General features: G+C 36.4%; 2 protein-coding genes across 2 annotated transcripts in view; one reads left to right on the top strand and one right to left on the bottom strand.

Annotated features, from left to right (window-relative positions):
- LOC131811012 (proline-rich protein HaeIII subfamily 1-like) overlaps window positions 1-20,350 on the bottom strand; it is a 54,631-nt gene that overhangs the window by 13,339 nt on the left and 20,942 nt on the right. The gene's annotated exons all lie outside the window — the stretch shown is intronic.
- The window catches only part of DSG3 (desmoglein 3), a 46,031-nt gene that overhangs the window by 20,377 nt on the left and 5,304 nt on the right, over window positions 1-20,350 (top strand). The window contains exons 3-15 of the mRNA XM_059138972.1: window positions 3,538-3,573; window positions 4,085-4,213; window positions 5,592-5,747; window positions 6,229-6,373; window positions 7,254-7,420; window positions 8,286-8,414; window positions 8,676-8,861; window positions 11,403-11,674; window positions 12,510-12,649; window positions 13,294-13,518; window positions 15,103-15,363; window positions 19,539-19,678; window positions 19,988-20,051. Of these exons, the coding sequence (XP_058994955.1) occupies window positions 3,538-3,573; window positions 4,085-4,213; window positions 5,592-5,747; window positions 6,229-6,373; window positions 7,254-7,420; window positions 8,286-8,414; window positions 8,676-8,861; window positions 11,403-11,674; window positions 12,510-12,649; window positions 13,294-13,518; window positions 15,103-15,363; window positions 19,539-19,678; window positions 19,988-20,051 (2,050 nt within the window). The remainder of the gene's footprint in view (window positions 1-3,537; window positions 3,574-4,084; window positions 4,214-5,591; window positions 5,748-6,228; window positions 6,374-7,253; window positions 7,421-8,285; window positions 8,415-8,675; window positions 8,862-11,402; window positions 11,675-12,509; window positions 12,650-13,293; window positions 13,519-15,102; window positions 15,364-19,538; window positions 19,679-19,987; window positions 20,052-20,350) is intronic.

The following is a 20,350-nucleotide window of genomic DNA, read 5'->3' as shown; positions in this document are numbered from 1 at the left end:
GCTTATATTATGTTTCCCAAAAAAATTAATTAAAAAAATCACATTTAAAACATATAATGATTTCTTTGAATCATCTAATTCATTTTACAAATTTCCCAGAGGAGAGTGGATGTGATCTACTCCTATCCCATTCTAGAGATGAGGGAGAGCTACTCTAAGCCAGCCAGGTCTACCTCACTGGATAAATGCATAGTTTAACAGTCCATCTATCCCCACACAAAAGTTTGAGGTAACTCTACACAAAATCTTGGCGAAACTCAGGAAATAGTAGTTGTTATTATAAATGACTTTTCAAAAACTGGTCACCCATGTCCTCAAAATATATGTATTATATATGTATTATATTCAATAGAAACCATAAGAATATAAATATATATATTTAATTAGCAAATAGGGTATACAGACATTAAATTACTTTATTCCATGTGTTATTTTATTAGTTTACTAGTCTGATTTGCTTTTAATAAAATATTTCTGATTCTTATCTACACAAGAGTACTCAGGTCACATCAATGCTTTAAATATCATATAACTAAAATTATCAAAATAACCAGGAGACCAGAGGAAGGAAGAAAAAAGTATAGGAATTCTCAAGATAAGGAGTGTTTTCTCCTCATTTGTATTTGCAATCAAAAGGCTATCAAAAAAGCCAACTTAGTTGATTTATATGGTCAGGAAACTATTGAAATATTTATTAAATACTCAAAAGAAGTATGTTAAAATAACTAAAACAACTAAGTAACTAATATACATATTAATTATCTTAAATAATACATTTTTTTAAGAAACATCATTCTAAATAACATAAGGCTATGATTATATTTCTAAATATTTAAAAAATATTGTAATATCTCAGAAGTGTTTCTTATTAACCTTCCCATATTCTTAGAAGCACAATTAACCACCACATTGCATTATATTCCCTAAAATTAGAGAACATTCTTGGTGGTCTGACTTTAAAAAAGAGGATGAGAAAGAGTGTAGGTCTGACTGAATAACTTGTAAGGGCTCTGATTCAGTGAAAAGACTGAACAAGTAAGAAACGACCATCTGCAATGTTCATTCTCCACAGTTTAGAGTTTGTCCTTTCTTTGCTTCCCAGGAAAACAGAAATTATCCCTTACTGTCTATTCGAAGAACCCTTCTCTGTCAGACTAGTGCAAACATGATTCATATTTTCTGGATGACTCTTTCCAGTTTTCCTGTAAAGGGAAGGGTGCCTGGCCCAACCCTCCCCTCACATGTAGCTGAGTCGTCCTTACGAATTGAGAAATTAGTGAGATAATGACAGTGCTCGAGTCTTCTCTCTCAGGTAACTCATGACAACATTTAATAAAGAGAAGCAAAGCTGTAAAATCACTTTGAGACAGGTTATAACGATATGCAATGGTCCCTTTTCACAACAATTTGCAGACCCTTTGAAATAAGGATTTCAGTGAAAGTTTTAGAATGCAAGGGTCCTGGCATCCTATGTCTGTTGTAGTTACTTCTTTAATTCAGAGTTCCACCTGCCTCTTTATTATGGCCTTACAAAGTAAACAATTTAATAAATCTACATGTTTCAGCAGTAACTTTCACTGTTGCCAGGAAGAAATCTAAATTGAGTATCATATAACTTTCTCTCTACCACTAGTTTTACCTACTGACATATGCCAACTTTGGCTAAAATCTAGTTTAGTGATGATGTATACACTTTGGAGTCAGGGTGCAGAAGTTCAAATCCTGGCTCAATTAGAGCTGTTGGAGGAGACAAAGTTCTCATTGTCTCCTGGCTCCATTTCTTCATCCATAAAATAGACTATAATAATAGTATCTCCATCAGATGGCTACTATAAGTATTACATGAGATAATAAATATAAAGATCTGTAAATTGCAACTAACACAAAAACCATAATAAACATTAACTCCAACAGTTTCATGGCAATTGCTGAAACTTGAACTGATCATTACCAGTTAGAATGGCTAAAATCAAAGTGACAAGAAATAAAAAGTGTTGGCAAAGATGTGGGGGCAGGGGGAAGTCCTTGTACACTGTTGGTGGAGACTGAAATTGATACAGCCTCTGTGGAAAACAGTATGGAGATTCCTCAAAAAATTAAAAATAGAATTACCATATGGGTATGATCCAATATGATCCAATAATTCCACCACTGGATAATTACCCAAAGAAAACAAAACACCATATCACCATATCACAAAGACATATCCATCCCTATACTTATTTCAGCATTGTTTATAATAGCCAAGATATGGACACAACCTAAGTGTCCATCAACAGATGAATGGACAAGGATGCTGTAACGGAAAATTATGCAGCCATAAGAAGGCTGATATCAGGAAATCTGAGATGATATGGATGGACCCAGAGGGTATTCTGCTAAGTGAAATAAGTCAGACTGAGAGAACCCAATATGATTCCACTTATAAGATTCTTTTGAAATCCAAAAGAAAAAGAAAGGGAAAGAGAAAGGGAAAGGAAGGGGAAGGAAAGGAAAGGAAAGGAAAGGAAAGGAAAGGAAAGGAAAGGAAAGGAAAGGAAAGGAAAGGAAAACAAAAAGTAGAATCAGACCTATCGATACAGAGAACAAACTGATGGTTGCCAGGGGGGAGAATGGTGGGGGGCTGAACAAAATGAGTGAAGAGGGGTGGAAGATAAAGGCTTCTAGGTATGGAATGAATTAAGTCACAGGAATAGAAAGCACAGCAAAAGGAATAGTAATATTGTAACACTGATGTAACAAGACACATAGCAGCTACACTTGTGGTGAGCACAGCATAATGTATGAACTTCTCAAATCACTAAATTGTACACCTGAAACTAACATAACATTGTGTGTTAACTATATTCAAGTTAAAAAAAAATGCATTCTAGGTAAAAAAAAAAAAAAAACAAGATGGAATGTGACACAAAAGAAGATCCCATATTCTTAAGAAAGTAAAGACCCTAGACTGCCTGACTTCATTTTATCCTCTTTTAATTTTTTCAGATCAGTGTGAAAATTAAGCTCAACATTTAAGCTGAAATAACAGGGCAGGGATTAGCAGGTACATATCCCACATACACCGTACTTATGATTGGAACAGCATATCCCCAACTTTTATGTTCCACTCTCTAAACCTGACTAGTTCTATTCCATCCTCTCCACTGTCATTCAACAAAAAAGTGCAACTGATAGCTTATCACAATGATGCTCACCACTGTTTCCCAAAGCAGTATCTTCCAGAGTTCTTAGAAAGTCTTTATAGAACAGACAGGTAAAATATGTCTGGTGTTGCAACTGTTTGGCACAGTTTTGCATAATTCAGTAGATTGTTCTGTATACCATTAAAACTCTAAAGTCAGATTAAAAAACTGTAAGAACTTATTTATACTGAGAATATTTTCTTTTTCCTGAGAGGATTTTACCCTTTGAATACTGCTTCAACAAATCCACTTCTTTTGAAATAGAAACAAACTATAGTATGAACAGGATTATCTTTGTAATTATTTATTAGAAAAATACACATTTAACTTGATTTTATTTAAATGTCTACAGGTGCTCATATTGGTTCATGGAGAACTGCGAATAGAGGTAAAGTATGAAAAAGTTTTTTGTAACTAAAATAATAGTTTAGTTCAAAAAATTAAAATTGTATTGGGAAAAGTAAATGTTTCTTTAATGTTTAAAACTATTAAATAACTGTGAAAATAAAATTAAAACCAGCCCAATTTTAAATACCAAGAATGTATAAATGTCATTATTGTACTTTATCTTATGTGTTCTTTCTTATCTTAAACAAATCAACAGGTTTTTATTAAACACATCCTAGGTACCCAGAGCAGTGAGATATTATGGAATATATAAAGGAAATACAAAATATGATTCAATGCCAGTATTAAAAATCATATGGTTCTGTAATTGTTTTAGATATTAAATGTTCTCTTTTTGCTTGACAAAGTGTGAGGTCAAGCAAAGTAGACTTTCGACAGTCCTAGATACTATGAAACAGCGAGGGCTCCTCAACCTAGGTGTTGATAAGCAATACTCAAATCAAAACTTTTTAACAATGTGCATAATAAAATGGGATGCCTTTTCACATAAGACAAAGGATCAACACGGAGAAGATGATACTGCTGTACAAGGCAAAAGGAGATACAAACGTGAATGGGTGAAATTTGCAAAACCCTGCCGAGAAAGAGAAGACAACTCGAAAAGAAATCCAATTGCCAAAGTAAGTCACATCAGCAGGGGCGATATGCAGTTTCAGAATAAATGTAATAGATATACATTAAAATGATATGGCAATCCATTTATCAAAATGCAGACTGGGGAGTCCATAGAACAAATAACCTGGTATCTTCAACCACATTAAAAAAAAAAACTAATAATAATAATAATATAGAATGAGATGAAGGCACTATGGCTTCTAGAGTAATAAAAAATAATTAAGAGACAGGGGGACCAAGTTCAATGAATATGCCTTGCTTAGATCTGGATTCTAGCAAACAAATAGAAAAAAATATATGATGAGGAATTTGAGAGGCAGGGCAGGGGGTCATGGGGGGAAGGGAGGGAAAAATGAAACAAGATGGGAATGGGGAGGGAGACAAACCATAAGAGAATCTTAATCTCAGGAAACAAACCGAGGGCAGCTGGGGGCCTGGGGGGCGAGAGGGAGGGATGGAGTGGTTGGGTGATGGACACTGGGGAGGATATGTGCTATGGTGAGTGCTGTGAATTGTGTAAGACTGATGATTCACATACCTGTACCCCTGGAGAAATAATACATTATATGCTAACAAAAATAAATATATGGATAAGACAATAAGATAAGTGGTTGGGGGTCCTTGTATTCATAATGATTAAGACTGGGTGATGAGATATATCAAGTTCATTATACTAATCTAACTTTATATATATTTGAAATTTTCCATATTAAAAAGCTTGAAAATTATAATAATAAAAATAAAATAATAATAAATAATTTATTTTAATAAACATGTTTAACACTTACTGTATAAGTAAGTGTTTCCCCTTTTTCTCTCCAGCTCCCTCTATTTAAACTAAAATAAATGTCTTTTTTTTAAGGATTTTTATTTATTTAATTGACAGAGAGAGCGAGAGAGGGAACACAAGCAGGAGGACTGGGAGATCGAGAAGCAGGCTTTCTGCTGATCCCAGAACCCTGGGATCATGGCCTGAGCCGAAGGCAGACTCTTAATGACTGAGCCACCCAGGCGCCCTTAATTAAATGTCTTTTTCTCAAAAAATGTTCTCTGCTAAGGAAAGGAGCATTCAGAAGTAGTCTTTTCAATATTAAGTATCCATGACTTTCTCTCAACATTTTAACATCGCCATGGTGGCCACAATCTGAGCAAACATTCTAGAGCCAAAATGATTAATGTGTGTTGGTCCATGCTGGTCAATAGATGCAACAGTTTGAAATACTTCACATTCCCAGTATTCATCAAGGCAAAAAGTAACCATCACAGGGTCAGAAAGAGTGAATAAAATAAAAAAAAAAGACTTAAGACTGTGAAGGTGGAGAAATAGGAAGGAAAAGTCCTGACTGATGATCACATTCACATTTTGGGTGTTTGGGGCTTCAGATTACTTCAGATTTCCAAGCAACCCAGAAAATTACCTACCGAATTTCTGGAATGGGAATTGATCAACCCCCTTTTGGAATCTTTGTTGTTGACAAAAACACTGGAGAAATTAACATAACAGCCATAGTTGATCGAGAGGAAACTCCAAGCTTCCTGGTAAGTTTGTGTCCTCAATATTGGGCACCCTTATGTTTGTGCCTGTTGGCTTTAGAATGTGCTACTCTTCTACTGGTTAATTTAGAAGAGAGATCAATGCATGAAAAATTCCACCACCAAATAACCATGTTCATCCCTCTTACAAAGAGCCTTCACTTCTGGATGTGCCCCTGAAGGAATTTACTAGGAGGGTGCATGAGTAAGCATTGAAGTCCAACATGCATCCTGCAAAGAGTTTCACACTCTTTGTATCACATGACAGTACCAGCCTGGAAGAAGAGGCAGCTTGCCTAACTGGCCTGCCCACTGTGGGTACTTTTACTTCCTTTGTCTAGTTTTGGGGGGAACATTTTTCTTCTGTGCAAAAAAAAAAAAAAAAAAAAAATCTGTATATGCTAGTAGGGGCTTTATTTCTACAAGTTTTAGTAGTATGCAAACTGAGTTTGTAGAGTATTAAGTAACATTTCCATCCTTTTTCTAGATCACGTGTCATGCTCTAAATGCCCTAGGACAAGACGTAGAGAAACCACTTATACTAACGGTTAAAATTTTAGATGTCAATGACAATCCTCCAGTATTTTCACAAAGTATATTTGTGGGAGAAATTGAAGAAAATAGTGCTTCAAGTAAGTCCCTTACAGTATCTACCACTTCTAATTTTTTTTATTTTAAAATATAGGCATCACTATAGTCATCATTTTATAAGCTAATTTATTTTCCTAGTTTTATCAGTAGTCTTGCAGAAAAATTTATCCAAATAACCTGGGTCTTACTTTCTAATATTTTTATTTGAGCTAATTATCCACTGCCATTGTATCTCTAGGTCATGGTCCTGTTATGAACTTAATAGTATCTTACTCTCTATACATAAGTCACATGAGTACCTGGTAGTCATAAAGCCACAGGGGTGGCTTTAGGTAGCCTGGATGCATCAGCTAGACTTTTTAGATTATAAAGGAGACACACTAAGTTACTTGGATAATCTGGGGAAAAGGGAGAAAGACAATGCCATCCATCAAGGGAAGAAATTAAGACAGAAAATAGTCTCAACTCCTACACAGCCAAGGCTTAAGGACAACAGGAAGTTGTTGTTGTTGTTTTTTTAAGGCTTTATTTATTTATTTATTTGACAGACAGAGATCACAAGTAGGCAGAGAGGCAGGCAGAGAGAGAGGAAGGGAAGCAGGTTCCCCGCTGAGCAGAGAGCCCCATGTGGGGCTCTATCCCAGGACCCTGAGATCATGACCTGAGCTGAAGGCAGAATCTTTAACCCACTGAGCCACCCAGGTGCCCCAACAGGAAGATTTTTATAGAAGGCAGCACAGTTCCACCTGATTAAGAAAGACAGTAAGAGACACTGCAACTGACATTTAATTCATTTTTGAGCATACAGATAGATTTAAGATTTTAAAAAACAAAGGTCAATTTGAAATTGTGTTGAATATATAATGTGAAAAGAATGTCAATTCTTACATATTCTTTCATGAGATTCTTCTGTATTTCTAGACTCACTGGTGATGATACTAAATGCCACGGACGCAGATGAACCAAACCACCTGAACTCTAAAATAGCCTTCAAAATTGTCTCTCAGGAACCTGCAGGCATACCCATGTTCCTCCTAAGCAGACACACTGGGGAAGTCCGTACTTTAACCAATTCTCTTGATCGAGAGGTAAAGCAAGGCATTTGGGAATATTCAATAATAAAAGATTTGATTGTAGGAAAGCTGAGAGAGGTGACCCCACTTTACCTGAGGATGAAAGGAGAAAGGAAAAGATGTTCTCCGTACTCAACTGGGCCAACCTAGGGAAACTGTTTGCATTTCAATATGATTCTAGTGGGGTGAGATGTGTACCTAAGAAATGTACAATCAGTTGTACCCTAAACAAACAAATATCAGCTTATCAGTGGGAGGTCAAGTGGAGAGTAAAAGAAGGCATGGAAGCATACATGGACAAAGACTGAACTGTGACTAATTCCTTATTAGGTGGAAGAAAAATAAATTTCTTAGATGATACAAGAAATTTCTTTCTGGAAGAAATCCTTCTCTGATGTTACTTTTTTTTTTTCTACTGACTAGTTTTAATTTTATCCCTGCTTCCAGAACACTAAAGAATCCTTGCTCTCTCTTCCCCATTATCCTACCACTATAACTACCATCACCACCACCACGGCCATCTTGATCACATACAATATCCTGTCAGACTTTATATTACTTATGCAAATGATTCTCAAATAGACCAATGGGAAAGCTCTATTAGTGAACTTCCCTCAAATAAGCATCCTACCAGTCTCACTGCCCATTTTTGCTCCAAGTGTAACTTTCTTGTCCTAAGAAGCTTACAAAAGAGAAACCTGGCTTCCAGGGGCCCACATGCCTCCTCCATGCTGGACAATGAAACAACTCATGTGATCCTTCTAGAGAATAAACCAGGAGATTGAATATTTTCACCTCTTTACCCATAGGAAGCAGGTAGTTTTCTTTGTATTCTTGGCACTGGAGATAATTACTTTTCTTTGTTTTTCTCCAAATTTAGCAAGTTAGCAGCTATCGGCTGGTTGTGAGTGGTGCCGACAAAGATGGAGAAGGGCTATCAACTCAATGTGAATGTAGTATCAAAGTGAAAGATGTTAATGATAATTTCCCAATGTTCCGAGAATCTCAGGTACACCTTGTCCTCCTTGAAGAATAATGATATATATATTTTTTATTTTTCATTTTGTCATTCTAATTCATTATTTATTTCCCTGTTGGCTTCTATTCAAGTTCTCTGCACTTTTCTTTAAAATAAGCTTTTGTAAAATATAAGAATTTAGTAACCAGCAAGAGGCAACACATAATGTGAGAATTAATGATTAATTCTATTCAGAATCTCTTTAGATAAAACCTGACAATAACTCTAAAACTCTGCTTCTCTCCTTTTTAGTATTCAGCAGTTATTAAGGAAAATACTTTAAGTTCTGAGTTGCTTCGATTTCAAGTTATAGATTGGGACGAAGAATTCACAGATAATTGGCTTGCAGTGTATTTCTTCACCTCTGGAAATGAAGGGAATTGGTTTGAAATACAAACTGATCCGAGAACGAACGAAGGCATCCTGAAGGTGGTTAAGGTAAGGCCTATTTCCCTTCCACAGTAAAAATATTCCATATTAGCCCAACTATCATTTCTGCAGATAAACTTAATTCACTTATTAATAATAATAAGTAGATAGAATTTTTTAAAGACATGCATAGCCCCATTACCTAAGGGTAGCTTTTTAAAAAAATTTATTTCCTTCCAGGAAGAATGATTTATTTCCTTCCAAGCTATCATAGTAAACACAAATACACTAATTTATGTATATTTATAGGTGCACTTGCTTAACGCACAAGAATGTAAAACCCATTTCTTGACTTAATCTCGTTTTCTCTCTACAACTGAAGATGGGAAAGGACAAGAATACATGATAGTGTGGCTTGTGAATTTGTCACCTTGCTTTAAGTGGATTAGTTACAGTCATAAGAGGGGGAAAATACAAGTTTTTGGAAATTGGGCATATATAATTAAATCTGCAATACAAAAAAAAGAGCAATTGAGTAAACCTTCCATTTAACATGCTTGACTGTAACAGTCACCCCCCACCCACACACACACACATACACACAAATACAGAATCCAACCTTCAATAACATAAGGATATTTCTGCCTGGACACGATATAGACTAGAAAAAATAACCACTATTTGAAGACATTCCTTGGCACATACTGAACTCTACAGAACTTTCTTTATTTCCTTGAGTCCTGTAGAGTGACAGACCCATAAGAGATCCTTAACAAGGAAACTGCTGGAATCCCTGAATGCAGGAAGCCATGTGAACAGTTCTTATTACTCTGCTTTTCAGAGAGAAAGCTATAACCAACACTTGCAAGGGTGTGTTACAAACTCCCAGCAACTCCTTAAAATGAGGTCTTCCCTCTCTCCTGTCTTGGTGTCATCTAGTCTTCTAAACTAGATGAGAATCAGAGAAATTAGGCCTTATTATTCCATCATATCATTTCCTCACAACAAACAGCCAGTCATCCAATTCTGCCCTAGAAATTGTCCTTAAAGTCTGGCTCTGGTCTTCCTTTCTATGGCCTGTGATCTACAGGGCCTTGCCTTTTTGCTCCTACATGACTGTAATCACTCCTGAAAGATCTCCTTACCTCCTGTTTCTACTTCCCTTCATCCTCTGACTGCCACTAGTCTACTGCCATGTTTTTCTTAAAACCAATGTGAATTACTCTGTTCTTTAAAACCTTTCCTTGTTCTCCATTGGCTGTGAAAGTGGTCCTCCATTCATTGCTCATTTGCATCACCAGTGGGAATATAGGAATAATTGGTTCAGTTGGTCTGTGAGGCAGCCCAGAAGACAGGAATTAATGGCTCCACAGAGAACTCTAATTGCAGCCAGGACTGATGACCAGCTTCTGGCCTTGAAAATGACCTTCAGCCTCCTCAGAACTGTGGACAAGGCCTCTCACCCTGTCACCTTCTGTAACTCTGGGCATTTGCAAATGTTTCACCTCTGCCTGAAAATCTCCTCCTCAACCTTCAACCTTCAACACTCAACTCCCTTGAAACGTCTCAGAAGATTTCCTAACTGTCCCCAGCAGAAGTGTTGACCCATTTTTGCACATAGACTCTATAATTTCTTCTGTCACTTACCCATTGTATTATAATTACCTATTTATATTTTCTCTTTCACTTACTCTTTCTCTTCCATATCACTGGAAGAGCTCACAAAACTAGTCATTGCAAACTTAAAAACTCAAATCCAGATCCCTTACCTTATTTATTTTCAGTAATATACAAATGTAACACAAATGAACATTTTCTTATCTCATCACACTCAGAAAAATATATTAGTGAAAGGAAAAAGCCCTCCCAGGATTCCTCAGGATTTGACTTGGACCACCCCAATTAAAGGGTCAAACAAATAGTTATCATACAAGACCATCTAAAAATGGTTCTACAAAGAGTTGGGGGGCCACCCCTCCCCACTGCTTTGCAGAGGCATATTTGCCAACTAAATTTATTACGATAGTTTGCCTTTGCCACCAAGGAATTTCCAGTCAGGAAAGACACTATTACACATGAATATAATAGCTATTCTGGAAATGGCTATAATTGCCATTTATAGGAATGTATTATGGGGCTAAATTTGTGCAGTCCTCACAACGATCTGATGAGGTGAAGTTTTGCAGTTTTTTTTTTCAAAATGAAAATTTGAGAATCACAGAAATTAAGTATTGTGCCATGAGTCACACCACTATGAGGCAGCAAAACTAGTAGTATTCAAGCCATGCTATCGTAGCAAATTTGGGATTCTTTCCATTGTACCACACAGCCTAAAGAAACTATAATGATGTTTTAGTAGTCTAAAAAAAGAGGTCTGCCATTTTGTAAGTATCAGTTACCAAGCTGAGGTCTTATGAGTTAAGAATTTCAATGGTTTCTCCATCTCCACATTATAATGGCTTCTGAGGCTGTTTTGGTATATAGAAATAAAAGGGTCATTCATAGCATGGGACATAAGAGTTCTCTTGTCCTATTCTGGGTTTGCTGGATTGTATCTCTGTGATACTTCTTTCCTTCTAATTTTATTTATTTATTTATTTTTTACTCTAGGCTCTAGATTATGAACAAATACAAAATGTAAAACTTGGTATTGCTGTCAAAAACAAAGCTGAATTTCACCAATCAATAATTTCTCAGTATCGGGTGCAGTCAACCCCAGTCACAATCCAAATAGCCAACGTGAAAGAAGGAATTACATTCCGTCCTGCTTCCAAGACATTTACTGTGCAGAAAGGCATAAGTAGTAAAAAACTGGTCAATTATGTTCTGGGAATGTATCAAGCCATTGATGAGGATACTAACAAACCTGCCTCATATGTCAAGTAAGACTGTTTTTACATTATCCCTTGATGTGGTTTTAATTTATAAGCTACTACAAAATAATATAAACTTTTATATGCCAAGAATACAAAGAGACACAAAGCAGCCAACTCAAGGAAATGGCTAACTCAAGAAGACACTTATAACCAAATCATTGGAACATCCTGGGCTATGAGCAAAGAAAACATAAGCATAAGTTAAAGTGGAAACTAAGAGAAGAATGCCTTAGCCTATGGAGAGGAATCAGGAAAAGATCTTACAGAAATTTTCAGTTGAGTTTAAAAAGAGTAGTTCTGGGTGCCTGGGTGGCTCAGTGGGTTAAAGCCTCTGCCTTCGGCTCAGGTCATGATCCCAGGGTCCTGGAATGGAGCACTGCATCGGGCTCTCTGCTCAGCTGGGAGCCTGCTTCTCTGTCTCTCTGTGCCTGCCTCTCTGCCTAGTTGTGATCTCTGTCTGTCAAATATATAAATAAAAATCATTTAAATAAATAAATAAATAGAAATAAAAAGAGTAGTTCACCAGAAGACTATGGTGCAATCAAATAAAACATCACATACGAAACAAATATGCCCCAAATATAAGAACACCAGGCAGAGTAGATACTGCAAGAGCAAGAAAGAAATTATGTTATTGCAAAGAGTAGAAAATTGAAAAATCAGGCTAATACTTAGGGATTATGAAATACTGCTTGTCCATGCTAATATGCTGATTTTCTGCCACTGTATATTTCCATGTCTTAAATTAAGTATAAGTACATTAAACATAAAATCAGCTATTTTCATTAAGTAGGTAAACATTCCATATTTGAAAAAAAAATTTTTTTTCTGTCATAAACAGGTATATCATGGGACGTAATGATGGTGGTTTACTATTTATTGATTCAAAAACTGCTCAGATCAAATTTGTCAAAAACATTGATCGGGATTCTACTTTCATAGTTAACAGGACAATCACAGCTGAGGTTCTGGCCATAGACGGTAAGAGAAATATTTCAAAATGGGGCTCCTGGCAATGCTCAGGCAATAAGCAAACATAAGAAAATAAAACAAAAGAATAAACACCAAAAATGATATCACCTGAGGAAAGAGCAAAAAGTACTAAGGGAAACAACAGCAATTATTCATAATCCTACAATAGAGAAATTTTTACTTTATTGCTTTATTATTTTTAATTGTCAACACTGAAAAAATTTTCTTCAATAAGCTTTTGTATCTTGGATAGTAAAAATAAATCATTGTTTATTCCAAATACTTTGGCTCAAGCCTTAGGAGCAAAAATCTTACACACAGTGCTGGGTTCATGCAGTAGGATACATTTAAGAAAACTTGTTTTTATGTTGATTTCATCTGTAATCATTGAATTCGTCACCTTACAGGTCTTGGTTCGAAGCATATTAAATTAATAGCCTATGCTACTAGAGACACCAGCCAAGTTAATAAATTTAAGCTTGCCCTTTATAAGATGTAGAAACAAAATGACATCTTTTCACTTGTAAGAATAACGAATATAATTTCTCACAAGAAGACATACTAAGTTGGCTGCATGCAAGTGACATGTAAAAGGTTTTTGGGGGTACAACGTATTCTATATATGTCCTTACCTCTAAAATGCTATCTTACAGAAAACACAGGTAAAACATCTACAGGCACCATATATGTTGAGGTACCTGGTTTTAATGAAAATTGTCCAACAATCGTCCTGGAAAAGAAAACAATTTGTAGTTCACAACCTTCTGTGGTTGTCTCAGCTAGAGCACTAGACAATAAGTATTCTGGTCCCTACACGTTTTCTCTGGAGGAGCAACCACTAAAATTACCAGTTGTCTGGAGTATCACAACACTCAATGGTGAGTAATAGTAAACTTGTTTTGTAAATGAAAAAGTTGCTGCTTCTTTATATTTTCAGAGGGATAAAAGAGTTCATTTGGGAGCAAGTCTTTTCCAAGAGTAACTGAAAAAGTTCTTTGCAATGAAGATGTGGTCTAGCGTCATGAATTTCTTCTTTCTTCAAAAGAGAAGAGGAACGATACAATATGTTCATTCTATTTAATATTTTTTTATGTGCAATCTAATTGTTTTGTATTTTTAATGTCTTATTTCTGCCTCCACAGCACCCCATAAAAAGAATAGAGTCAGCCATCAATTTTATTGCAGAGCTGTTTAAATTTCTAACTATACAAACTTTTCCTAACCGGGCAGACTGTGAACAGACATGAAGCACAGGAGGGGTCACCTGTTCAAGGCTCATAGGAAGTGCTACTTAGTCTGTCACTAGTTAGGAATCTTGACAGCATGGCAGACTGAAATTCCTATTAGCCAGTGGTTAAGAGTTCATCATCCATCCTTCCCTTTCTTCTCACTTTTATCGTGCTAATTTTACATTTTTTTATGTTTTCTAGGTGCCTCCTAGAAATAGCCTTTGGACTTAATAAGAATCTTCTCACTTGTCTCTAGATCTTTGCTGAACCAATCTTGATTCCCTCCATGAATCTGCTCTCTTGTTCCCTAGTCATTTGCTAGAGTCACCAAAGCATTCTTGTTCTCTCTGGTCTTCCTTCCTAAGCCCTTACTGATCTAGGCGGAAGTCTCTAGTTTCAAAATATCCATGTAGCTTTTGGCTCCAAATGGGCTTACCAGCACATGACCAATGAAAAACCTGCAAAAAAAACATCAGAGAGAGACAGGACCTAGCATTGGACATGGCTGCTTGAGTGAAGCAGGACAAGGCAACAGTGGTTAGACTGAGTGGATCAGACATAACATCAAAGGGGTTAAGATGTTAAGAGTGGTTTAGTTGACACAGCTCTGCAGCTTACAAGAGCTGCTAAGGGAGCCCACTTAGAAAGGGACAACATAGGAATGGAGAAAGGAGAATAATCCATATTCACGAGTCAGGTGGGCCACAGGCTGTCACCTCAAAACATCCTATACCACTGGCCTTTGCGCACATGGATGAAAACTATCAGGATCAGCGGAGGTAGTGGAAGCCAAAGTAGAAGCTCAGTCTTAATAAGTCAGGCACAAAAACATGGACGTAGAGGGAAAGCATATGTCCAGAGGGCCACAGAAGCATTCAGGAGGTTGGTGCAGACATACAGGAGATTGGCTAAGTCCCAGGGGAGGGGGCTTGATATTGAAATGTTACCTGCCTTCCATCACCTTTCAGGAGGAAAACTGGGGTAGAACTGAGTCTTCATGGGAAGCTCTAACAGTCCCATGTGGGGCAGAAAGGACATGATGGAAGTGCAGCCCTGTTTACCCAACTGAACCCCAAATTCTCATTCCCAGAACTCCTCCAGCCTCACCTTATCAGCCTCCCTATTTGGGACAACAATGTTTAAGGCAACTCTGGGTCTGTTAATACAAATAAGTAGTTTTAAGGGCAAATGATGCCTGTCCTGCTGATAATTTGTGTGATTGTTTGTCCTCAGCTACTTCCGCACTCCTAAATGCCCAGCAACCGCTATCTCCTGGATTGCACAGTATCTCCCTCACAGTTACCGACAGTCAGGACAGACAGTGCGAGACACCAGAGAGCTTGACTCTGGAAGTCTGCCAGTGTGACAACAGGGACACCTGCAGAAGTTCGGAGAAGGATAAAGACCCTGGATACAAAGCTGGAAACAGAACATCAGGGAGGCTGGGGCCTGCTGCCATCGGCCTGCTACTCCTTGGTTTTTTGCTGTTGCTATGTGAGTATGCCAAAGCTGACTTCTGTTTTTGATAGGGAATCAGGCCTTCGGGCTGCATGGTAAATACCATCTTTGCAATGTACAACCATTCCTTAATGGTGTTACAGGCAAAGATGGGGGTAACATTTTCAGGAAGAACTGGAAATGTTGAAAGTTAATATGTCGCTTGCCAATAATTTATACTCATAATGCAACAAGGCAAGTCATATATATGTTAGACAGGTAGAAAACAGCCCAAGAGAATCAACAAGAAAAAAACTTAAGCATGAACACTTTCTATACACCGCCAGTAATGTTCATCCTCAGAAAAATGCTTTTACCCACAATGCAGCATCTTCTAAGATGTCTTCTCTGTAGACATAAAATAGAAAAAGAACCCTTGCCAAGTAAATCTAGAGAAAAATATAAAGGTATAGGCTTTGAACTTTATAATAAACATTATTAATACATCATAGGCTCTGAAAGTTATTGCTTAATCCAGCGCTTCTTGAAAATAGCTTACCACTACAAATACACCCTCTTTAAAGGCTCTCACTTAATAAGATTAAGTTTATTAAACACATTTAAGGAATGTGGTTTTTATATATTTTTTTAAAAGATTTTGTTTATTTATTTGACAGAGAGAGATAACAAGTAGGGAGAGGCAGGCAGAGAGAGAGAGAGAGGAGGAAGCAGGCTCCCTGATGAGCAGAGAGCCCGATGCGGGCCCTGGGATCATGACGTGAGCCAAAGGCAGAGGCTCTAACCCACTGAGCCACCCAGGTGCCCCTTTATTTTTTTTATTTTTAAAATAAAACGCTTTATTTTTCAATAAAAGTAAAATTTAGTTATTCAATGGATAGGTTTCTAAAATGCTTCAATTAAATCAAAGTCTTGTGATCAAATAGAATTTTTAATGTAATAGGTCTCTATTTTAAGGAAATTCATGGCAAATTCTTATAAATAAGAAAAATCCTTGATAAACTCATATTCACTTCCCAAATTTATTATAGAACTGTAGGCTTTTCTTCACGATAAACAAGTCTATGCCAGCCCCTTCACTTAAATTTTTCTTAAATTTGCGCAGCATTTTTAAAACAAAAGGGGCAGAAAATTACATGACGAGCACTCATATAACCAACCGTCATTCAGATTTAACAGATCTTAATATTCGCCATATCTGTTCAGATCTCTTTTTACAAAAAAGAAAGAAAAAGAAAAAGAAAGAAGTTGTTATTCATACACCTAGTAACCTCCCACACATGCCATATATTCTTCTTCTGCCTTCCCCCAAAATGTTTACTCTTCTGCAATTAACATGCATTGTTTCATTTCACAGCTGAAATTGACACATCTTTCAGTTTTTCAATATTATATTAGTCAATTTCAAAACCAAAGATTTGTCAAGTACATGGATGTGAGTCTTAACACAAACAGCCAGCTGGAAAGGGAACTTGATTCTGGTTTTCATGTAGTTCACAGGTTTATGCATGTCTAACTCTATGGAAAAAACAATACTATGATGCAACTATAATAGAAATGAATACAAAAGGGTATTATGCAGGCTTTGTGGAGTAGGTGAATCATCAATCTGAGCGCTGGAAAGTGAGGAGGATATAGAAAAAAAGAGGGAAATTTGTTTCCAAAGGGTAACAGCATGGGCCAAAGCCAGAAATGCTTTGCATGTTTTAGGAATCACACCTTGGGAGGCTAATGCATGGGGAGACTGTGGACAGTCAAGGAGATGAAACTGGAGATGCACTGATACCAATTTGAAAGGGCTTACGTACATATGTTACAGTGTTTGTGCTTTAAGCTATGAGAAAAAAAGAGTTGCTATGAGAAAAAAGCCTAGCATGTTCATATTTATGTTTTAGAAAGATAACATTGGCCGAGCTGTGTACCATAAATTAGAAAGGAAATAACAGTTAGGAGATACTTCTACTAGTTTCAAAGAGATGATAGAAGCCTGATTCAAACATGAGACTAAAAAGGAAAGAAGAAGTGTGTAAGGCATTACACATGGCAAAGATTTGGAGACTAACAAATACGAAGAGTGGTTAAGAAATCCAGATGAACCATTGAATTCACTTGTCACTTAAACCATTAAATGAAACTGCAAATACTAGAGGCAGCACAGATACATGGTAGTAGGGATGAGTTTCATTTTGAAATACTGACTTTTAGGATGTTGAGATAACCTGAGCCAAGCCATTGTACATTTGGGACTGTGGCTCAGGATAGTAATCTGAGAAAGTACACCGTGTTAATCCCACAATCATATTTGCTTCCTGTGCTCCTACCATTTGAAAAAATGCCAGGCTTTGATTTTTGGCATGACAAAACATATATTTTTTAGTCTGCACAAATACACTCAAGACTTTGAAAAAGTTTCTCTGGATACATATATAAAAACCAAATATATATTGTAGATAACAATGATAGCAACATCTCTAAAAGATGATTTATGCCCATCTAAAAATACTCACCATACAGGTGTACATCCATCACCTTAAAAACTAATTTGTCAACGAGTAACATTCAATTCTTCCCATACACTTAACAAAGTCATAGAATTGAGAATGGTAATAAATTTTAAAAAACATGTAGAAGTATCATGTATATGAACATTACATAAATTTTTAAAAATACATCAATTATATGCAACCTATTTTATTTATAATATAGGACCAACCTAATTTGTATAACTGATATAGCCCTTCCAGACAATACTAGCAAATCCTCATCCCACTCACTACTGTCCTTTACTTATACTAACTCATTTAATCCTCATAACAGCTGGTGATGTATATAATATTTATTCTCCCAGTCTCTGGATGAATTACGAGAGGCAAGAAAGGATAATATAACTTACCCAGCAGGTGAGAGGTGGAGCCAAAATTCAAACCCTTCAACCCCTAACTAAACTCCCTCTGGGTGGACAGAATTCAACACATGAGGATTCAATAGACCCTGATGAGCCAGAGGTGGGGGTGGGGGTCACTAAACTACCTAGCTTTCCAGAACTTCCTTTCAAGGGAGAGTTTAGTATTTTCCTCTTGATGCATTAGCATAAAAATGATGTTAATCTTTATTGCTGAGATGTGACAGATCTTGCAGATATGCACAGAAGAATGAAAATTACTCAGACAGGAAAGCCCCTCCAAGCTAGGGATTCTCAAGTCATAATTAAGAGTGCAATGGTATTAGCTCATCACTCTAGTTGCGGAGGGAGTTTGCTGGTTAATTGCTGTTTACTAAGAGATGACTAGAGTCCAGATTACAGGATTATCCTGCCCACCTAAAATCCTGACCATCCAGGTATGTATTCCCCTGACATAATACACATTGCTCAAAATGTTCAAATAAATTATATATATAATTTATATATATATAATGTATAAATTATAAATTTATTATATATATAATTTATACATTATATATATAAATTATATATAATTTACTTGAACATATATATTTATATATATAATTTATAAATTATATATAATAAATTTATAAATTATATATATAAATTATATATATAATTTATTTGAACATTTAATTAATTTATTTGAACATTTATAATTTATAAATTATATATATAAGTTATATATAATTTATTTGAACATTTAATTATATATAATTATAATTTATAACATATAAATTATATATATAATTTATTTGAACATTTTGAGCAATGTTCAAAATGTTATATATATATAACAGAAAAGGATTGAGGAACTGAAAGACCATCTTTATCATTCAACAAACAGTGACTTTTTTTTTTTTTTTTGAGAGAGATACAGTGAGAGAGAACATGAGAGGGGGAAAAGGTCAGAGGGAGAAGCTGACTCCCCATGTGGGACTTGATCCTGGGACTCAGGGATCGTGACCTGAGCGGAAGACAGCTAGCTGCTTAACCAACTGAGCCACCCAGGCACCCCAAACAGTGACTATTTTAAGAAAATACACATATCACAAGAATGATCAGATCTGTATCCTCCAGTTCACAATCATATGAAATTTTAGGATGCTTAATTTACACTTTATTTTGTAGAAACTAGTTTTGCTTTCTATTAGATTTTCCATGAGTCCTGAAATATTGTATTTTCTTTGTAACGTTTCAGACAATTGTCATGTCTCATTGTTTCCAAATGATTCAAGTGTTCTGATATTTTGTTTTCCTTTATAACTAGTGGCCCCCCTTCTGCTGCTGACCTGTGACTGTGGGATGGGTCCTATCCGGGGAGTGACAGGAGGATTTATTCCAGTTCCTGATGGTTCAGAAGGAACAATTCATCCATGGGGAATTGAAGGAGCCCATCCTGAAGACAAGGTGAGGACCTAGTTTCTAAAACGTTTTTTTCAATCACATAGAACAAAATTAGATTTATATTCAGATAGGAAAGGGGGTGACCGGGTATAAAAATAAGACACTTCATGACCTTTAAAGGCCTTTGTGAGGGCTGAAATAAATGGAGCCTTTTAGAATCACAGCTCTTCAGATGTCCAACCATAAAAATGGTTACTCCTGTAAGAATTTGGACTTCTTCTAAAGTCATCTTTTGCAAAGAGCCACATTTCACCCATAGTACCATGAAACTGGTTCATTTGTAAACATCTATTTCTTTAACATGGTTTACAGGAAATCTCAAATATTCGCGTGCCACCTATCACGGCCAACGGAGCTGATTTCATGGAAAATTCTGGTAAGTAAACATCAAATGGATTTTTTTTTTTAAGATTTTATTTATTTATTTGTAAGAGAGAGAGAGTGAGAGCGAGCACAGGCAGACAGAGTGGAAGGCAGAGTCAGAGGGAGAAGCAGGCTCCCTGCGGAGCAAGTAGCCCGATGTGGGACTCGATCCCAGGACGCTGGGATCATGACCTGAGCCGAAGGCAGCTGCTTAACCAACTGAGCCACCCAGGCGTCCCTCAAATGGATTTTTGAAGGCAATACTGGGTTAAATAAGCAATACTGAAAAATAGGAAGTGTTCTAAATAATTT

The sequence above is a fragment of the Mustela lutreola genome, chromosome 11 (assembly GCF_030435805.1).
Source record: "Mustela lutreola isolate mMusLut2 chromosome 11, mMusLut2.pri, whole genome shotgun sequence".
NCBI classification, from domain to species: Eukaryota; Metazoa; Chordata; class Mammalia; order Carnivora; family Mustelidae; genus Mustela; species Mustela lutreola.
This window is presented reverse-complemented; position numbering and strand designations above follow the sequence as displayed.